The sequence below is a fragment of the Canis lupus genome, chromosome 30 (genome assembly GCF_003254725.2).
Source record: "Canis lupus dingo isolate Sandy chromosome 30, ASM325472v2, whole genome shotgun sequence".
Classification (NCBI taxonomy): domain Eukaryota; kingdom Metazoa; phylum Chordata; class Mammalia; order Carnivora; family Canidae; genus Canis; species Canis lupus.
Window position 1 is genome coordinate 36,848,394 of NC_064272.1, and position 21,064 is coordinate 36,869,457.

The following is a 21,064-nucleotide window of genomic DNA, read 5'->3' on the forward strand; positions in this document are numbered from 1 at the left end:
GGGACCATTTACAGAGTCATTGGTAGGCTTAGGAGACAATGCAGAGATGTTCAAGGCCCAGCAGCAGTGATAGGCCACTGTCACCCTTAGGCCTGAAAGGGCGTGAGGTCTTTCTGAAGAGAGCCCTGTTCAGAGGTCTGAAGCAGTAGGAGAGGGCTTCCTAACAGGAGCTAGGTGTGGTAGTAGAAATGTCGCCTCTGCCAACCTCTAGTCCAGCAGGGAAAGGACAGGATAAAAACACCTCCTACACTCCAGTCTCTTGGCTGTGTCTTCGGTTGGCCAAATCCATTGGAAGCCAGGAGCAGGGTTGCCAAGTAAAGCAGATCGAGTTCATTTAACTCAACCTCTCAAGTCACAGAGCCAAGTAGAGGATAGACGTGGAGAGGGAAGTGGACTGTGTCCAGCCTTGCTGGTAGCTGCTTTGGAGTACTGTTTGTGCGTGCACATGGTGAACCAGATGCACAGGAGTTGCTGGGTATACTTAAAGGCTTTTTCATTTCAGGTACAAATGCCACCTGAAATGAAAGAAAACTACAGACCTCTTATTTACATCTAAATTTAAGAATATTTTTCAAGGGGTGCCTGGGTAGCTCAGATGGTTGAGCTCTTAGTTTCAACTCAGGTCAAGATCTCAGGGTTGTGAGATAGACCCCCACGTCATGCTCCATGGTCAGTGCAGAGTCTGAGTTTCTCATTCCCCTTTCCTCTGCTCTTCCCTCACACCCCCCACCACCACCACCCTCTGCTCATGCACTCTCTCTAAAATACATTTTTAAATCTTAAAAAAAAAAAAAGTTTAGGACTGGCAGGGTCAGGTTGGGGGTCAGTGGGGAGATATACCGCTTTAGTAAATTAGAAAGGCTCATTTATAATTGGCATATCAGATTAAATGGCTGCTCCCCCTGAACTCCTCTGGGATGTTGAGAGTTGTGGTCATTGTCTAGAGCAGATAGTGAGGTAATTCAGTTATAATACTGCTTAATAACAGCCTACGCTCCTCAACTTGAGAGAATCCCTGACCTAGACCACTTTCAACTCACATATAGTATCTCGACAAAGAGACAGATACCAAAAATAAAAAGATTGCCGAGTTACCCCTAATAGCAAAAAACACATTATGGGCAATAAAATGACTTTAATAGCAGGATCCTAGAAAATCATAAGATGGAGATATTGCTCCATAAAAGAGAAAGACAAGTTCATGTCAGTGTTTGTGATTATCCCTCAGAATTCCCCTGCCCAAGGCAAGATGCATGTGTTTAATAACAATAAGTGTGTTTGTTTTCAATTCAGAGAACAAGTACAGGCTACCTTTTTACTGCTGCTGGTGATGGTTCTGTGTCCCCTTGTATAGGTTATGTTAGGTTTTTAATATTTCTTTGGCCTACCACAAAATAGCTTTCTGTAGCTTGCATTGCATCTCTTTTCTGAGGGAACGGGGGCTCCTTTTATAAACGTCCTGATCTCTGCCTCTTACACCTCTCCCTGTCTCCTTTTGATTATGGAAAATTGTTTCTCTTAAAAGCATCAGAGATGATGTTATTTCTACTCTAGAACTTTTCTGCAAGCTTCTTTGTTGTGTTTTTTGTTGAAAGATCTTATTTATTCGTGAGAGACACAGAGAGAGGCAGAGACATAGGCAGAGGGAGAAGCAGGCTCCCTACCTGGAGCCTCATGTGAGACTCGATCCCAAGACCCTGGGATCATGCCCTGAGCCAAAGTCAGATGTTCAACCACTGAGCCGCTCAGGCGTCCCTCCGCAAGCTTCTTTGTTTGGCATTTCAAATTTATCTGCTCTTATGAACTTGGCTTTATATCTAGGTTCAGAAATCTTGATATCTTTATTTGTATTTGAATCTGCAAATCTGCAAAAGATTTGGATCCTTTTGCTTAAAAGAATTTTATCGAGTCTTCATGGGGCTTTCCCTCCCCAGCTCCCAATGACCATCTTTTCCGGTGTTCGTAAACCACCAAAAAATACATGTGAGCTTTTCTTCTTACTTTTCTTCCTCTCTGATATCTGAAGTACCTCCCACTTTACTTGTAGCTGTTTATATACTCACAACCTCAAGCTTGACAGCATTTAGGGCCTAGCCCCTCATTGCTTCTCAACATATTCCTTATTAGCTACCTCACCCTCAGCAGGTGAGAACTACCTCCGGTGCCACCGTGCAGTCCAACACCTTCTTCAGTGTACTTCCTCCCACCTGAAGCCAGCTCTCCATTTAACCTCTGGATCTTGGTGGCTCTCATCTTTCTAAGACCTTATACTTGCTGTTACCACCTCTCCAGCACAGGTAACCTTTCACTCTCTTGGCTTTGTCCCTTTAGCAGTTAAGTGTGCTCAAACCTCTTTCATCTTAAGAAATTACAATTATAACCCTTACTCTGCTGCCTTGTCCTTACCACTAGCTGTTTATAAGCCTGTCTTTCCCTTTGCTACAGAATTTCTTGATTACTGTATACACTCGTCCGTTCCTTCATTGTACTCACACTTCAGTTCTTGTCAATCTGGATTCTGCTCCTGGCACTTTACCAAAATTGGTTTTGCTGAGGACCTCCATATTGTTAAAGCCAGCAGACATTTTTTAGTCCTTGTCTTAATCTCTCAACAATATTTAACTCAACTACTCCTTCCTTCTCGAAACATTATCTTCTCCTGTATGTCATGATTGTACGTTTTCACAGCTCCTCCTATCTACCTAGCTATCAAACCTTCCTCAGGACCTGGTCCTAGACTTACTTCTCCCTCTGTACTCTCCCCCAGTAATATCTGCTCCCATGGCTTCATTTACTATCTTCATTCCAGTTACTCTGTATTTCTATTTCTAGCCAAGGCCTCTCTTCTGAGTCTCAGAGTTGCACGCCCAGTTGTCTCTTCGCATTTCCACTCGAATGTCTCAAAGGTACTCAACAGATTCAAGACAGAATTTATAATCTTTTCTGTCAAGCCTGCTTCTACCTCATTGATTCCAGTGTTAGGAAATGGCTTAGCTTCAAACCCTGTCATCATCATCTGCTCCTCTTACTTCTTTACTCCCACCCCACCCTACATCATTTATTCACCAAGTCTTATCATTGCTGCCTCCTGAATAACTGTCAAATCTGCCTCTTCTCTCCATTCCACGGTCCTAGAGCACCATCAGTCATGGCTAAGACTGTTGCAGTAGCATCCTAGCTGGTCTCCCGTTCTGTCCCCTACCCCCATAAATCCCTTCTTCATACCACAGTTGATATAAATTTTTAACTCAGAATTTATTTCCTTACTCTCCTGCTTAGAATCATGTAATGATTTCTCATTACTCATAGAGGGAAGTTAAACTCTTGACATATCTCTAAAAACCCTTTATGATCTGGGCTACCTTTCCAGCATTTCGTATCATTCTCCATATGAATCACTGTGCTTCAACCACTCAGAACTTCTTACAGTCCCTCTGATATACAGGCTGTTGTGCTCTGCTTCAGGGCTTTGATATAAGCTGATTTAATCTGGAAAGCATCTTCCACCCTTCCCCCTTTAAGTCTTAACTTCAGTGTCACCTCTTTCTCCAGGTTTGTCCTATCCACTGTATGCCAGCTATTAAGAGATAACTATGACACTTGGCATTTCATTAAGCTCAAAATATTTTAAAATAATGAGTTGAACATCTGTCTTTCTCACCTGATGAGAATGCTGAGGGCACAGCATTCCAGTATAGGGATTGACCAATATTCATTGGATACCTAATAAATGCTTATTGAGTGGGCGAGTGAGTGTTGAGTGAGTGAATGAAGAAATTAAGGCATAAACAAGTAGACGCTGTTGTCTGCATTCTTGACTTTACCCATTTGGTAGTCCTGGTACGGGTTACCTGAAATGTTGTTCCCTTCCTCTTGTATAAGCCACAAATTCTGCCTCTGTTCCATTGTTATATTTCTTTTTTTTTTTTTTTTTTTAATTTTTATTTATTTATGATAGTCACACAGAGAGAGAGAGAGAGAGAGAGAGAGGCAGAGACATAGGCAGAAGGAGAAGCAGGCTCCATGCACCGGGAGCCCGACGTGGGATTCGATCCCGGGTCTCCAGGATCGCGCCCTGGGCCAAAGGCAGGCGCCAAACCGCTGCGCCACCCAGGGATCCCCCATTGTTATATTTCTAATTGACATTCTCTCTGTTGATTGGAACTTGAGGAGAAACCTGCTTTAGAATGCTGTCTAGTGTGTTGATAATAATAATTTTAAAAAGTAGGCACAGGCAAGTAGTTGAATATGTCCTTATATGTATCTTTAAATATGTGGGGACAAAGCAGAGATACATTTACTGTTCCCAGTAAACTTCTTGCCCCTGTTTTCTGTTGTCTTGTTGTTTGTGTGTTTGTAGTTTCTGCCTTTGCTTGAAGCATCTCTCAGAGGGCAGTTTTAATTATTCAAGCCTTTTCATAAATAAGTTCCAAAGAATTACTTTAAAAAAACACCCTCTTAAATTTGTGCCTAGGAAACGAGCTGCTTGCAAATCAGTGAATGGCTCCCACAAGTACAAAGGGAACTCCAAAGATGTCAAACCCCCTGACCTCTGGATCCATCATGAGAGACTGGAGCTGAAACCCATCGATAAGTCTCCAGACCCAAACCCCATCATGACTGATACTCCAATTCCTCGTAACTCTCAAGATATCACACCAGTTGACAATTCCATGGACAGCAACATCCATCAAAGGCGGAATTCATATAGAGGTGCAGGTTGTCCCCAGATGTGGGGAAACTATTTCCATTTAAATCATTTTCCATTTCCTACAGTCGCCTGAATTTAGTGATTCCTATATGAGGTTAGGTTTAAAGAATTGTGTATTGTGGAATTTGGTCAACATCTGATAAAAATAGATAGCTTGGGGGAAAAAAAGCTTATTATAGGGGAGAGGTTCTGTACCCAGATGAGACAGCCTTCTAGATATGTTAGGTGTCTTCTCATGTGTCACCAACTTGATAACTGAAGCATTTGAGTCAGCCGAGCCTACGCCTCTGTTTATCTTATCCCTTCATTTGGAGTCTACCTCTCATTGTGCTGTTCAGAATGTTCTTGGTTTGGATGCTCTTACTCACAGACACCACACTGAAGCATGGTAGGCAGCATTGTGTCAACTGCACCTACTCCTGTAATATGCTACTGACCATTTTCCTCTTTTTTCACTTCCTGCAGAAACACCTTATCCCATTATATTGTTTGTGAGTCCTGAACCCTCCACTGGAAATGTTTTACTTCTGAGGCTGCTTAGTGGCCTAGGGCACATGCTTATAACTAACCTCCATGTTTGATGTCTAGGGCATGAATCAGAGGACAGCATGTCTACACTGGCTGGAAGGCGGGGAATGAGACCAAAAATGATGATGCCCTTTGACTCCCAGCCACCCCAGCGTAAGTTAAAAGTTATTTCCCCTGTGCTGCCAATCTACCCAGTCATTCTGGGGAACCACTATGAATGATCTCTTTTACTTTACTTGATCCTGACATAAAAGCTGACCTACCAGAGCCTTGGCACCTTGAGCAAGAAATACCAAACACTTTCATATTCTGCAGTTAACATTATTCTTGAGATTATTATTCTTCAGATAAACAAGCTAAAAAGCCAACTACCCTAGTCTCCCAGGGTTAAATACTGAGGCACAGTATTTAACAGAGAAGTAACCAGTCCCCCTAACAGTGTGCATAGCATCTCCACAGTAGGGATGGAGAAGCATCCTTCCAGGCTGGAGCTCAGGATGTCACAGTATTCCTTAGACTTCCTGATACACATTCAGTGTTGATGGGCATCTGTCATTATTTTTAATTGGTGGACTTTATATTTTAGAGAATTTTAAGCTTATAGAATGGAGTTTTTAAAAGAAAATTTTCCTACCTTATCTGATCATGCCTCACTTTGATAAGCATAAAAGCTACCTGGCCTCCTTTAATCATATTTGAAATTTAAAGTAAGTTAAATATCATGATTGGAAACCAAAAAAACAATAGAACAAACAAATTCTTTTTTTTTTTTCAAACTACTGTGTCTTCTCTCTTGTCACTGTTTTCAAGGTAGGGAAGCCATCAGACTACCTAGCACAGTGGAGCTTTCAGGTGCAGGTCCCCTGTGTGCCCTCCTAGGGTGAAAAGGCCACCTGCCTACTAATAGCAAGTTTTTTAAGTTTTATACCAGAACTATTTACTGTAAGCTGAACAGGTGCCCAGTAAGCCGAACACAGATACCTAGATTCAAATCCTGAAAGCATCCACTAGATCACTTTTCAGTTTAACCTAAATGAGCTTTTGAATTTTTTATTCATTTAAGATAGCCTATTTCAAGAACTCTCAGCCACCTCTCTTTCGACAAGTGAGAGAGATTGAAATGATCACAGGTAGCCTACACACAAAGAAGTGAGCCATGGCTCCTTATACTTGGAAACTGGTGAAACGCCCAAGTGTGTAAATGCACGCGCACAATGTCTCACACACTGTGCACAGACATGTGGGCATTAGATTCTGAAAGTCAGCTTTGAAAGAGAAAGGGCTAATTCATTACTAGGTTATTTCTGCACAAAGTAGGGACTGTGATGAAAAAAGGACCTGACCCCAGAAGCTTAAAAGGGAAAAACATGGTTTTCTTCTCATAAGAGGTACCCTGGCTAGGGTCCCAGGGCTACAGACATTGACTGAAAAGAGTAAATCCATTCCAGTTGCCTTTGATGTATAGCAAGATGGTAGCTTGACTGTTTGTTTTGTACAAGATTTTAGTTTTTACTTGAACTGGCTTATTTTTAAATGTTAAGGAGAAAAGATATGTTGTACCAGATGGTATCAGTTATTTTTTTTCTCTTTTTCTTTTTTTGGGGATGGGGAGTACACATAAATATACAATATTATTTAATTTGTGCCTCAGTATTTAAGAGAGTGAGTGGAATCTTTAATTCAAGAATCTGAAACCAGGTACTCTGGTACACTTGTGACCTTCAGGTTTTGAGATCCCCTTTTCCCCACGTGGCTCCACCTTTTTCTCAAGTTGGGGTTCCCTGGAGTCTGTCCCACTATTCACCTACCCGGCCTTCAGATGAGCACTGCTGGGGAGAGCTTGCCAACATTGGGCTGAGGTTCAGTCAACCTTGTAAAAGGCCTTGCTCAGAAGTGCCAGGACCCCAGGCAGCTGACAGCCACCGATTGCCAGCCATGTTCTAAGCAGGCACTTTCACGTTGTCTTCTTTTTTATTTACCCAATTTGGAAAGACTGGAAATGCCTTTAAAAAGAGAAAGTCAATTTTGTTTTTCTGTGTCAGAGTCCTACATACTTAGAAGGCTTTTCAGGTTGTACTTCCTAGGTAAAAGTCAGGAGGCTTCTTCTGCCCTGGATTTAATTCTGGAAAACACTGATGCTGAAGCTCCCCGCTTCTAAAAACCACTTCTCTTCCCCTAAAGGAGATGCTGATCCCCAGACTCCCCTGAAACCTCCTCTGCCCGCTTTTCCAAGTTTTATTCCAAAGGACCACCTGAGCCTTCTGGTCTCTGAGAGCAGGGAAAGCCCCTGTTTTGTTGCCCAGGCCTTAAGGAAAAGAAGGACACTCCAGGGTCCTTGGTTGGTTGTGCCATCTGCTTGTCTGACAGGAGGCCAGGTTAGGAAATAACTGGAGAATAAAAGTGTCTATTTTGTTGACTAGGATTTTTTCTTCACCAGAGTAATGTTGAGTAGCCCCACAGAGATCTAGGGAGATCCTTGGTGACAGAGACATTTAATAGACTCCAAAGGCTAATTAAGTTTTATCACGGTTTGTGAAGTTCTTGGCTTAGAGGACAAAAAAGATCCCCTGTGTTCCTAGTCAGCCCCACCTCTTTGCCTATTAGAGGGGTTTAGAGCTGTCCATGTTGGTTTTAAACATTCTGTTTCTACAACTACTCTAAGGGAGTACCTAAGAGAAGCTTATTCCCCAACCGGGCTTCTGATTTTGTTTGTTTGCATCTTTAGGATTGATAATGAAGCCTCATTAAAGAAGTGTTTTGTCTTCATAGAAAGTTGTATATGGAATATCTGTGTGGAAATTTGGATTTGTTAGCAAAATACAGCAAATTTAATTCCTTAACCATTGTGGGAAGGAAGGAGGCAATTAGGAAAGATCCATTTATATTTTAAAATGTGAATGAATGTGGCTGAGCTCCCAGACTAGAAGCAGTAAGAGATGGTGCCATGGGCCTGTGTTTCATGCTTTCATACTAGACTGGAGTTCAGTTCTGTTTGAGTTCCTTTTAAGATATGAAAACTGATTAAACAGCTACTCATCCATTCAGCCTAAATACCTATCACATGCCTCATTCAACAATAAGAAAAAACAGAACATATTAGGAATATACTCAAAGGAAAAGAAACTTCTACTTTTTTAGCAGGAGAAAAAATAATAGAAACCTAACCATCATTTGTTTGCCTGTGGATTTATATTTTGTGACATATTCAAATGGATATTTGTAATATATCGTGTAATCCATACTTATTGTAGAAGAATTGGAAAATACAGATAAACCAAAAGAAATTTTTTTAACTCCTGACCACACTTCCCCACAAGATAATCCCAGTAACATTTTAGTACATATTCCTTAGAGGTTTTTTTATGTGTGTACGTATGCATAGGAGCGTGTTGATTTAAAAAAAAAAAAAAAAGAAAGAAAGAAAGAAATGTAACATCCATGGCTGATTGTTCGCATCCAGCCAGCTGCCACCTAGAAGCCAAGGAAATGGTTGTACTGCATGGGAGGGGCAGGGGTGGCTTTGCTCTTGAACTGTGACTTGTGTGTGTCTGTGCAAGCATGTTAAGCACTTCTCTGTCTTGTGTTCATCCACAGCTGTGATTAGTGCCCATCCCATCCATCCCCTCGATAACCCTCACCATCATTTCCACTCCAGCAGCCTCGCTTCTCCAGCTCGCAGTCATCTCTACCACCCGGGCAGCCCGTGGCCCGTTGGCACATCCCTGTCCCTTTCAGACAGGGCCAATTCCACAGGTGAGAGATGAGGCTCGAGCCCCAGATGGAAAGCATTCCAAGAGTTGGCAAGCCAAAATGGGGAAGGACTTGCCCTGCTTAGAAGGATTTGGAATTTTTCCGTGTTGTTTATGTATCATAACATTTCTGTTACCGACTCAAATGTATTTCTGTAAAATTCACCCCGTCTTTTTTTCTCCCTAAGTTGGTAAGTCCTCAATACAAGATGTCCTCTTAGTAAAAACACAATAACTCTGATCACATAATCATGTCCTGTTTCATCAAGTTGCATCTTGATTCAGTCGTATTTTCAGTTTGTTTATTTTTCAGTCTTCTAATCTGAAAGGAAAACTCATTCTGGATGATTTTCAGACACTAGATGTAGCCTTTGCCTTAGTTACCCTGAAGATCTGTAGGGAAGCCATGAGACAATTCTCATATGAGATCTTTCTATATATATATATTGTGGCCCAAAGTAAGAAGTGCATCCAGGGGCAGCAGGGCCAGTGGCACCAGTAGCCACATTGAAAGCCTCAGGCCACCCAGCGGAGTATTGACATTAGAAGGGGCCAAAGAGGCATGAATCATCTCTAAAAAGCAGATAGGAAATGAGCCTAAAAATATGCGGTGCATTTAAAGAAATATATTACCAAACATGTCCCAGTTTGGAAATCTTAAGAAATAGTGTTATCAAAGTGTTTTAAAGAGAAAATAGTGAAGGTGAGGAGACGGTAAATGGAACAAATACTGTTGTTGCTCATTAAATGAAAGTTAACTTCCATCCTCTCAGTGTTGAGGTGCAAATCTAGTAACTTCTCATCTGTACCATATGTTCTTTTTTCCATCATTTGAAACTTGTCTATTAACAGTTATGACATTACTAGTAGAATTAAATTTTGGTCATTCGGGAAAATATGGGAATTTCAAGTGAATTCCATTTTAAAAAGCACCTCAGAACCTCATGCCAGAAGTTTGGGTTGGCAATAACATTCCCCCTCTCCTTTAAGTCTTGACCAGTTTGAAACCTACCCAGAACATCAAGTGAAGATCAAAGCTTTATTAAGGAATGCCTGCTGACTCCCAAAGTCACCTCTCGCAGACCTTTACTTGGTTTAGAGAACGCCACTTAAACTCATGTCTAAAATTGGCCTTCCTGCTCTCTCCCTCCAGATCCAGGTTTGGGGCCCCTGCCTTAGGACAAGACAGTCTACTGGTGTCTGTCTGGACAACCAAACTCTGCCTCACAGGCATAGTCTCAGATGGAACAGGGACCAGGAGGCAGCCTTCCAAATCTGCTCTCAGAAAGCAATTCCTGTGTCCTGACTCTGATTCTCTATCTGTAAGGCAAAAGAATCCCACCTGCTTGGATTTGGGCCTGCTTCAGTGCACAGCAGGCTCTTTCCATTCAGATTAGCCCCTCTCGTCCTTCCTTTTGTCCAGGAGGGGGTTGAAGGTTTGCAAGGAGCAGGGCAGCCCCCACCCAGCCCTGGTCCAGGTGGTCTAGTGCTGCTAAAAGGTCCTTTCTGTACAAACTTAGACAGACAGTGAAGAGAGGAAAAAGTAATGATCTACATCATTACAGGGTTCCTCACTTTAATGACCAGAAGGTAAACAGATGACAGGGAAATCCCTGAAGACTGATTTGAAACAGAGCACGTGTCTAGAAATGATCCGGATCCTCTCACTATTATATTCTCCTTTGTCTCTGGAGCTCAGTGCTGCCAGCAGCCCTGTACATGTGGGCTAAGCATGTCTAGGACTCGGCCAGGGCAGTCCTTGCTCTAGAGAGCATTTACCGTGTCACCACCACTCGACATAGTGAGAGCGCTTTCCATTCGTCCAGGCCCGTGGTCAGTGTGAACGTTGTGTGTCTTAGACCCTGAGAGGTAAGTCGGTCAGGAAGGGGGTAGGCCCCTCACCAAAGCAGAAATTCCAATTGCAGCATCGTTTTCCTTGTGGTCCAGCAATGTTGCACGCTCTCAAGACACACCCTTCACCAGGAATATATTGTGCCCAGTGTCCTCTGCAGTTATGCAGCAAGGTGGCCCTGTATGTGGCAGCAGGCCAGGGCCCTGGCTCATGTAGGGCGACCCTATTCTCCTTTTTACATTTCCCACTGTCCCGCAGAAGCTTATATGTCAGACTAAGGCATTTGAAGCAGCCAAGGTAGGCCTGTGTGCCCAGAGCTGACCTGACCCATCTGCCAATACACGCTGACCTGGTCCAGGCTAGAGTCTGAGTTCTCTCTCCTACCCCCTGCTACCCTCCCTAACCAGCTTCCCGCCAGCCCAGGATCACATGGAGTAGGACCAGCAGCTCCCCAGCTGTGGCTATGACTGGCTTAAGCACAAGAAACGAGGTCCTCAGTGCACCTCTTGAGAGGGTGAGAGGTGACCTAGGCCTAGTAGGGTTATCACAGCCAGGCTTTCAACACTGGGGAAAGTGTGTGAGTCCCTCACCCCTGAGACCTAAGATCTTTAAGCTAAGGGGGTAGCACTCATGACTGGCATGGCTTGTCTCTTGAGAGCCCAAAGGAGTAGATTCAATGATGCCTCAGTGACAAAGGCAGGGAAAGAAGTTGAATTTCTACAGACTGCTCGTGCATTACTACTTCAAAGAGCTTATTTTCCTTTTTAATGTTGAGGACTCTAGGAGTCAGGGAGGCCTTCCTTCTGGCTACCTGGTACAGCCTCTTTGCCCTGAGCTGCCGTCTCCAGGCCCCTCCTCAGGATAGGGTGGTTGGCCTGCACCAGCTCCCACCGATTGAAAGGGCTTCCTCATGCGGTGTACCTGGGTCTTGGTGCTACTTCTGCCCCTGCAGGGTCAGGGCACAGGTGGTGTTGGAAATGGAAGGGCAGTATAGTGTGGCAGTTCAGAGCATAGGGCTTGGGAGTCAGGGTGCAGGATTGGGATTCCTGCCCTGGCCGTTCTGAGTGTGTCCTGGGCACTGCCGGACCGCCCAGCGCCCTCTCAGTTGCATGAGGAGAGAGCGAGCTAGTGAGGATCAGGCAGGCGCATAGCACTGGCTCAGACTGAGCCCTCCGTACTTCACAAAGAAAAGAACCTTATCAGTTATCCAGGTCCTGTGTTCACGGTTCGTACATCTCAGTTAATCCTCACTGAATTACCTTGTTCTCCCTGTTTTATAGGTGAAGAAACAAACTCAGAGAGATTCAGTGACTGCCAGGTTCACCCAGCTAGTATGCCAGCATCACAGTCCAGCTTTATCTGACTCCAAAGCCAGTGTTCTTTCAATCCCACCGTGCTGCCTTCTGGAACAACTCTGACCCCTCTTCACATATTTTGAGATTGTCCTGTTCTTCCTTAGTCTTCCCCTTCTCCAGGCTGATGTACCCCTATTTTTTTCTCTGGACCCAAACACTCTTCGTATGGCTTGCTCTTAAAGCCAGTGACCTCTAGACCGCTTGACTGTCCAGGTCTCACTTGAGCTGCGGGGCTGTTGCTCTGGTGCGGCTGTGCACAGTCCCCAGAGGGCATGCGGGGCCTGCAGTAGCCACCAGGCCTCGTGGGCAGGTCGGGTACTTGGCCGGTGCCCAGCCAGCCGTAGTAGCTGCACCTGTCATCTGTGACATCACAGCCAACGAGTGATGTAAATCTGCTTTTATACTTACTTACATCTTAATAGAAAGCAGTCTCAGAAACCTTTATGTGTACTCCACAGGGGGTAGTGAGGAGAACTTAGTAAAATTGTGGCCACTTAGCTGCGTAGGCGAGAATATTTCAGCCCAGCAGCTGGTTGACAGTTGTTTGGGATTCTCTAGATTAGTCCATTTTCACCTAGCCTTGGCCGTGGTGCTCACCCACGTTCCCTTGGACCGGCACTGAGCCTGAGTGCTCGTTGAGCTGGTCTCAGGGGCCCTTAGAAGGAGCCAGAACCCTGTCTGTGCGTACAATGTAACAGCAGAAGAAATGCTAACATTCAGACTCTCCCGCTGTAGAATCCGTCCGGAATACCCCCAGCACTGACACCATGCCAGCCTCCTCGTCTCAGACATGCTGCACTGACCACCAGGATCCCGAAGGTGCTACCAGTTCCTCTTACTTGGCCAGCTCCCAAGAGGAAGATTCAGGCCAGAGTCTTCCTACAGCCCACGTTCGCCCTTCCCACCCACTGAAGAGCTTTGCTGTGCCGGCAATCCCGCCCCCAGGTCCTCCCACCTACGACCCCGCGTTGCCAAGCACACCTTTACTATCCCAGCAAGGTGAGTGAGGACAGCACCCCCCCCCCCCCGGAGGGCCCTCTGGCTCTGGCTTATGGCAAAAGTGACCTCTTCTTTGAAAATAACAAAGCAAATGTCTTCAAGCTTATCCTAGCAGTTCAGGGTAGCTGGGAGTCATTGTCCCTCTCGGGGAGTATGTGGGCTCCCCTCCTCGGGGAACGCATATGAACCTAGAAAATAATTTGGTGGGGAGTGAGGGCTGATTTTTTGAGTTGTGTTTTGGGTGCAGAATTCTTGGTGATAAAATCCGGTGGCTGAGGGTGTAGGCAGCAGATCTAGTCCACTTAGTTCCCAGAAATGCCTCACTCTACAGGGTTCCTACAAGCTAGAGAAGGATCGGGGAGGACAAGACATGCAAGTTAAGGGGCCCTTCAGATGGGACGGAAATCCGTCAAGTTCACATGGCCCAGGAAAGTCCCTTGACCTGAAAGGCATGCTTTTCCCGACTTACCGCATCTGTTATGATGGTTTGTTTTAGAGCAAGTCAGTGGTTTTCTAGCTTTTTTGGTCTCAGGACCTCTTTATACTTTTAAAAGCTATTGAGACCATGAAAGAGCTTTTCTTTATGTGGGCTGTATTTATCAATATTTAGTATATTAGAAATTAAAACAGAGAACATTTTAAACTATTAACTCACTTAAAAATGGCAATAAATCTGTCATGTTAAGATAAATAACATTTTTTATGAAAAATAACTTTTCAAAACAAAAATAGAGAAAAGTGTGACATTGTCTTGTATTTTCGCACATCCCTGTAGTGTCTGGCTTAGTAGAAAGGAGCTGGATTCTCATACTTGCTCCTGCATTCATTCTGTTACAATATGTTATTTTGGCTGAAATGTAAGAAGAAAACTGTGGCCTCACAGGTATGAAGTTGAAAAGGGAAGAGTATTTTTGTAACCTTTTCAGATAACTGGATATTCTTTTTTGATACTATAGCAAAACACAAGAAGTTGTAGTTTCTTAAAGGTTTTGGTTTTTTTTTGTTTGTTTTTGTTTTTTTGTTTTTTTGTTTTTCTTAAAGGTTTTGTAATGTAACACAACCATATCCATGAACTGCTTGTCCTCTGTTCCATTAAAATCCATCTAATCTTACACTTTGAATGCATGATACCCAACATCACACATTGGTCATTTGGAAAATATTGGTTCAATAGGTTACACAAATCCTTAAATCTTGATGGATTTCATTATACAATATCTGAAAATACATTTATTAATATCACCACAGTCCCCAAGTATCGGGAGGCTCTCAAGCTCATGGTGGCAGATACAAGTTTCTCAAGATTCTAATTTTCACTTGAAACATAAATTTTATCATTGGCCACAAATACTGTCCATTGTTTTTCTTGAACTGTTTCGCTTACTTTACTTTCTAGAAAAGGTCCACCAGATGCTCAAGTCTGAACACCTGGTTTGTCAGTCAGTCTTTCTTTGGACTAACATTGGTGTTTCATGACAAAAGCCACAGTCCGCTTGTAACCCAACCTGTCACAAATGCCTTAAGCTTCCGACAGCCACCGTACTGTGGGATTTAGCATAAGTACTTTATACATACTTTCCATTTTGCCACAAATAATACTTGAGGGACGTGTAATCGAGGCAGAGTAGTTTTCTAAAGCCAAATGGAATACTTTCTCTGGCCTTGAGATGCCCCACGGTCTCCCTCCTTCTGTCTAGTGCAGTGCCTTTTCAGAGCAGGACCTGTGCACTGGGCCTGGGTGCATCCCTCACCCTAAAGCAGCATTTGGACCTTAGCTGCCGTCATGAGGTCTCGGGAAGCCGGCTCAGCCATACACCTAATGGTGCCCTTTCCCCTTCAGCTCTGAACCATCACATTCACTCGGTGAAGACTGCCTCCATTGGGACTTTAGGAAGGAGCCGGCCTCCTATGCCAGTGGTGGTTCCCAGTGCCCCTGAAGTGCAGGAGACCACAAGGATGTTGGAGGACTCCGAGAGTGTAAGTTCCTGGGCCATCAGCCCAGCCAGGATGTCTGGGTGTATGTGTCACGGGCGGGGAGTGTACTGGTCACGCTGGTCTTCTGTGCTGGCCCAGAGGTGTGAAACAGATGCACTCGTTCACTGAGCAGATGTACGCTGAGCATCTCCTCTGAGCCAGGAGCTGTGCTGAGGATTTATGTGCTTTCTCTTCCCCCCTAGAGCTATGAACCAGATGAGCTGACCAAAGAGATGGCCCACCTGGAAGGACTAATGAAGGACCTAAACGCCATCACAACAGCATGAGACCTTCCCCAGGACATGACTGCAGACCTAGGTCTAGAAGTCTTGGGACAGAGCCTGGAAAGCAAGGATTGTACAGAGCACGTGAGGACAGCACTTGAGAACACAGAGCAAGCAAGCCAGCCAGCCGGTGCCCCTGTGTGGGGCTGGCTCCAGGCACGGGCCACCTGCCTTCTCCTGGTCGGCCTGGAAGAAGCCTGTGTCAAGGCGGCTTCCCTTTGCCTGCTAATATCCTGCAGGACTGGGCACCATGGGCCAAAATTTTGTGTCCGGGGAAGAGGCAAGAAGTGCACCCTACATTTCACTTTGTGGTCAGGCTGTGTCTTCGTGCTGCAACTGCATCGCCTTTATGGAGTGTAGACATTGGCATTTACGTACGATTTTATTTGTGTCCTATTTTATTTTACCTTCAAAAGAAAAACACTATCAAAAACCAAGGGAGTCCATGGTGTTCTCCACAAGTGGTTGACATTTGACTACTTGTTCGAATTATGTATGAAAAGTAATTGACAGTGTGGGTAGTTCCAGGGGTTGGCTTGTTTTTTGTTTTTGTTTTTATGTTTGAATTCCAAGTCTTTGCATCCTCTACCAGCTGTTAATCCATCACATTGAGGGGGGAGGAAATGTTGCATTGCTGTTTGTAAGCTTTTTTTATTATTTTTTTTATTATAATTATTAAAGGCCTGACTTTCTCCTCTCATCACTGTGAGATCACAGATCTATTTGAATGAAATGTAACATTGAAAAGACTTGTTTATTGCTTTCTGTGCAGTTTCAAAGTATTGGGGTGGGGGTGGGCCGGGGGGTTGGGAATAAGAAGTGGAGGGGCTGCTGAGGTCTGTGAATGTTTCAGTCGTCGTGCTTTCTTCCAGAAGCCTGCAGAGAACGGAAGCATCTTCTTTTTCGTCCTGTCCTGGCATGTCCATCTCTATTGTCACTAAGTTGCAACTGGACTTTCATTTGGATCTAGTTAAAAAATTCTTCTGTGCAATAGGTGAGTTCGAGGACTTAGCTGCCCTGATGTCTTGGTCATATCCCGATGAGAATGTCCATGCTGAGAAGCCAGTGCTGTACTTCCAATCGCGGGAGTGAAGCGGACGGAACAGGGTGAGAGCCTGAGCCCGTTCCTGGAAACTCAGGGGGCACCGTGGAGCCCCTTTCCTCCGTCATCACCTGCTCCCTGGGGGCAGCGGGGGGTGAGGGAAGGAATTTTGTTTCCACGCAGGACCCCTTGCTTCTCTCTAGTTCCCGTCCTCGGCCACTCTGACTCTCGCTGCCGTGTTTCAGAGCCCCTTAGGAGAAGCAGGGGCTGAGCACCCCTGAGGCTCTCCACTTCCTTCCGAACATTGTTCTGTGGGCAGCAGGGGACAGGACAGCGGAGAGGGACAGAGGAGGTGGCCGCTACCCCCATCCCAGCAGCTCAGCAAAGGCCCTGATTAGACCGGGGGTGGCAGGAGGTGCCTGCAGCGTGCTAGAGGCCCTGCCACGCACACAGAAGCCTTTGCCTTGGCAAACAGTTCTTAACATTTTTCGTCTCAAAAAGGTAAGGAGCTGAGGTGTTGTTTTCTTTTAAATACTGAGAATATTAACAAAATACAGGCCTGACCCTCAAGCATCTTCCCCCACTCCCCACCGTGCCCCGGAGACAGTGTGGAAGGCAGAGTAGAAGACACGTCAGGCTTTGGTTCTGTAGCCAAGAAGAGGTCAGCTGCTGAGACCGCCGGTGGGTCCCCAGCCCACCAGCCCGAGGGCCCCGGGCGCTGCCCTGGCCCCACAGGCACCCACTTGCCTTTGTACATTCGTTATTTCCCCTTTTTTAGGTCTTAACACATATTTGCTTTTGTAGAAGATGAACTCTTTGTATTTATTATTTGGGGGCAATGAAAAGTGCAATGCTGGATCTCCTGCTGCCACGCTAGCCGGTCACACAGGATAGTGCCAGGCAGGATTCTGGAAAACCAGTGCACTTAAACTGATCCTGAAGAGAGCACTCAGAGCACTCTGGACACCAGGAGGGCTAGATTCCCCAGAAACTGTCTTACCTTTTGCCCAAAGAAACGTGCTCAGTATTCGGGGCGTTCCCTCCCGTGAACCCTGACACTTGTGTTACCTCAGGGCCTTGGTACCTGGATACTGCCGCAGAGCTGGGGCGGGGGGGAGGGGCCTATTTTTAAATAAAGTAACTGTTCAAAGTTGGGGGATTTTTTAAAATTAAGAAAAAGGAAAGCTATTCTGTATTGCACCTTTTCACAATTTAATACATTTTCTTACATTTTCCTGTGATTTTTGAAATTAAACCATTGTGTGTCTTGTAATGTCCTAGTTGAGCTGCTGCTCAGCAGCTTCCTTCAGGAGGATTTGGAACAAATGTGTCTGTTGCCTTGTTGCCTGCTGGAGGGGGGCCTGGAGGGCTGCTGGGGACTAGTTTCTGTACACTTTGTTTGGCCTTTTCTGTAGTTGATGCTGTAAACTCTATGGCTTTTTAAAAAAAATTCATGTTTTTATTTAGTATTGGAAATCCAATACACTTTTTTAATCCAATCAAAGTCTGGTGTGGTCAAAGAGTTTTTTTCCTTTTTCCCTAAGAAAACAGAACTTCGGGGTCTCAGCCTCGAGATCACTTCCCTGTCGCCCTCACGATCTTCGGGGCCCCCGGCGCCTTCCCTGTTGGCCGGGGTCCAGGCTCCGAGGAGAAGCCGCTCTGGCGGCCCCGAGGACCTGCTCCCGCCCTCCCGCTGCGGCCTCACCCGGCACCTGCGGGGCGCTGGCAGGAGGGGCAGGCGCCCTCGGGGGGCCTTCAGGAAGGGCGCCGGGCCCACTACTGGGGCTCCACCCTCCTGACCTCCGGGGCCCCTTCTGGAAGGGCGCCGGGCCCACTCGTGGGCTCCACCCGCAAAGGACCCACCTCCAGATACCATCACCCTGGGAATTAGGGTTTCAACATACGAGTCTGGGGGCGCAGTCCCTGCGGCCGGGAGATCTCTCGGGGCGAGCGCAGCAGCCGTAGGCCCCTCGGTGAACTGGCCGTGGGGGGGGCCTTGCTGGGCGCCTGGGCCCCAGCCCTTCACCCTCGGCCGCCCAGCCGGGCGCAGCCCACCGTGGGAACCCAAGCCTCAGGCTCCCGTGAGCGGCCTCGGGCTGGGGTCCGCGCTCCGGTGTCGCTGCGGCCTCCAGGCTGAGCCCCCGCCACCCTGTGCGCCCGGCTTTCCCGCCACAGGCCGGGCAGTGAGCCGGGCCCAGGGCATTGCAGCCCCCCCGCCCCCCCCGCCCCGTCCTGGCTGACAGCGGAGAGCCCGCCAGGCCTGGCCCCGGCCGCGTCCCCGGAGGAGCCCTGGGCACGTCTTACAGGGATCCATCAGCCCGAGTCTTTCTCCGCTGGACCGTGGACTCGTGGGGCCGCGTCGGTGCCTCCTCCCCAACGCCTAACGCCAGGGGCAGGCGTGACAGCAGCAGATGCTGGTCTCCTGGATGCATGGACAGACAGCTTTGAGGACTCCTGGCCTGGAGCGTGTTGGAAGATTGCCCACACAAGTGCCAGCCCACCCCTCCTTTGGAGGGATCCTAATAGGTCTCTCTTAATGCCGGCGCCAGGCCCCTCCCGTTCCAGGGGCCACAGCCCTTCGGTGTCCTGGGGTGAACGTGAACCATAACAAAGCCCGTGTGCCTGGCAGTCCTGAGAAACGATGCTGATGCCACAGCGACCACCTCGGGGCTGGGAACTGGGGCAAGGATGTCCTCCACACTGGTTCTAAGATGAACATTACGAACAAGGCTTGATGTCAAAGAGAAATGCCCTCCTTCCCCAGTCCAGTTGCCCCTCCCCGTCTCCTGCCGGGGGTGTGGTATCGTCAGGGGAGACTGGAGAACATCACTGAACATGCCATCAAATTGGTGGGGAAGGGGGCATGGGCAGGGACAGAGAAGCAGGGAGCAGGAGGGGCCCCAGACCGCACGTACAACCATTCACCCTGGGTTTCCAGCTTCCAAAGGAGGAAGTTCAGCAGAAGGAGAAGAGGTAGGAGAGACTAAGTGAAGGGAAATAATACATTGCATTTTTCATAATCTCTTAAGTATGTAATGTTGAAAAATGCTATTAAAAACTGCAATTACTCTCTAAGCAGAGGAGATGATGTTCATCTCAAGATGCTCTTTTACTCAACAAGGAGGAACTTGATGGGTTTTGGAAATGGGAGGATCTCAGAGGTAATACAAGGCTGTGTGCTCCTTGCACAGCGAGAAACAAACCCCCTCTAGCTCCCACATCTTGCATGATGTGCGCCATGTGCACCAGGCCTGACATGAGTCACTGGCTTCCCCGCAACAAGGAAAGGGGCTTATGGACCGACGCGGTGACGGACAGACCACAAATCTAGCGGGTGAGGGTGACCATAAATGGGATTGGTTCACCAGGATCAGGAGCCCAGAGCCAGAAATGACTACAGGGATCTAACCTGAGAACTCACAGAAACGCGGGGGGCGGGTAGGGGGCAGAAGGCGGGACACGAGACCCTTCACAGTCAAGGAGCGTGGGGGCCAGTCAGCTGTATTCAGATTTTAAGAGACGGGCTGACTTCGGCTGCTGTCCTGGTGGCAACCCTGGATTTCCACCCCTCCGTCTCCGCCCTGGAGCAGAGCCCCTCGCCTGACACGGGCAGGCTGTGCTCCTGTCTCCTGTTACGGGTCTACCCTCTCTGCACCTGGCCTCCCAGAGAGGAATCTGAGAGCCATCCTAACGCTTCCTTGACACCCCAGCACGCGCTCAGCGAATGTCCCCCAGAGTGGCTCCTCTTGGTCGCGTGTTGGGCAAACTCCTTGCCGACACCCCCCCCCCCCCACCGCCTCTGCCTCACCAGCAGTCCGGCCTCCACACAACCACAAAGGTGATTGCTCTAACCCGATCTGGCCTCCCCCCCCCCCCCCCACTCAGCACCGGGCAATCACTTCCTCATCACGTGCCCTGCGGAAGAGAAACCAGTGCAGCCCTGGTTGCCTCTTCTCGTTTATTTACAATTTGCACTTACACTTAGGCCCTGAAGTCTGGCCTCTATAACCATTCCCTTGGCCTCGAACTGTCACCCTACCCACTACCCCCATGACCGGCTTTCTCTGCCAGTAAGTTTCTATCCATCTTTAAGGGCCCGACCCAACCGTCGGTCCTCCGACTGTTCTAATTCACGTCTCTGCCTTTTCTAATACACCGTGAACTCCTCAAGGAAAATGATCCGGCTAGGTTTTGGGTTCCTCCATCCAATACCTCGCACAATCTAGGTGTTCACTGAATGGACTTCCCCGAGGAAGATGGACTTGGAGCTACCATGGCCCGGTGCTGGGGCGGTTGGGCAACCTCCTAACTCCTGCCCGGAGCCTACACTCCAGTTTTGCAGAGGACGTTAAGGCTGAGCTGAGTGTAGAATCACTGAGGCCATCTTCTGGAAGAAGGAGGAGCCCCTGCAAGCTGGGAAGCTTCTTCCCTCCACCAGCATACCTTGAAGAGAACCAGTCTCCGCCCTCCTGTTTCCTAGTAAGGTCAAGGCCTCTAGGACCGTGTTCAGCCCATCATTGGATCAAGCACTGGAGTCCCAGCAGGCCAGAGCAGAGGGTGTCGAGGACGC

General features: G+C 47.1%; 1 protein-coding gene across 6 annotated transcripts in view; it reads left to right on the forward strand.

The window, feature by feature from the left end:
* NEO1 (neogenin 1) overlaps nt 1-17,998 on the forward strand; it is a 235,935-nt gene extending 217,937 nt beyond the window's left edge. For 5 of the 6 annotated variants that reach the window (XM_025472233.3, XM_025472235.3, XM_025472234.3 and 2 more), the window contains 6 exons: nt 4,475-4,713; nt 5,300-5,392; nt 8,834-8,992; nt 12,931-13,194; nt 15,035-15,171; nt 15,372-17,998. In XM_025472233.3, coding sequence (XP_025328018.1) covers nt 4,475-4,713; nt 5,300-5,392; nt 8,834-8,992; nt 12,931-13,194; nt 15,035-15,171; nt 15,372-15,455 — 976 coding nt within the window. In that variant the 3' untranslated portion in view covers nt 15,456-17,998. The remainder of the gene's footprint in view (nt 1-4,474; nt 4,714-5,299; nt 5,393-8,833; nt 8,993-12,930; nt 13,195-15,034; nt 15,172-15,371) is intronic. The other variant, XM_025472237.3, reaches the window with a different exon arrangement.
* Nucleotides 17,999-21,064: the final 3,066 nt, after the last annotated feature.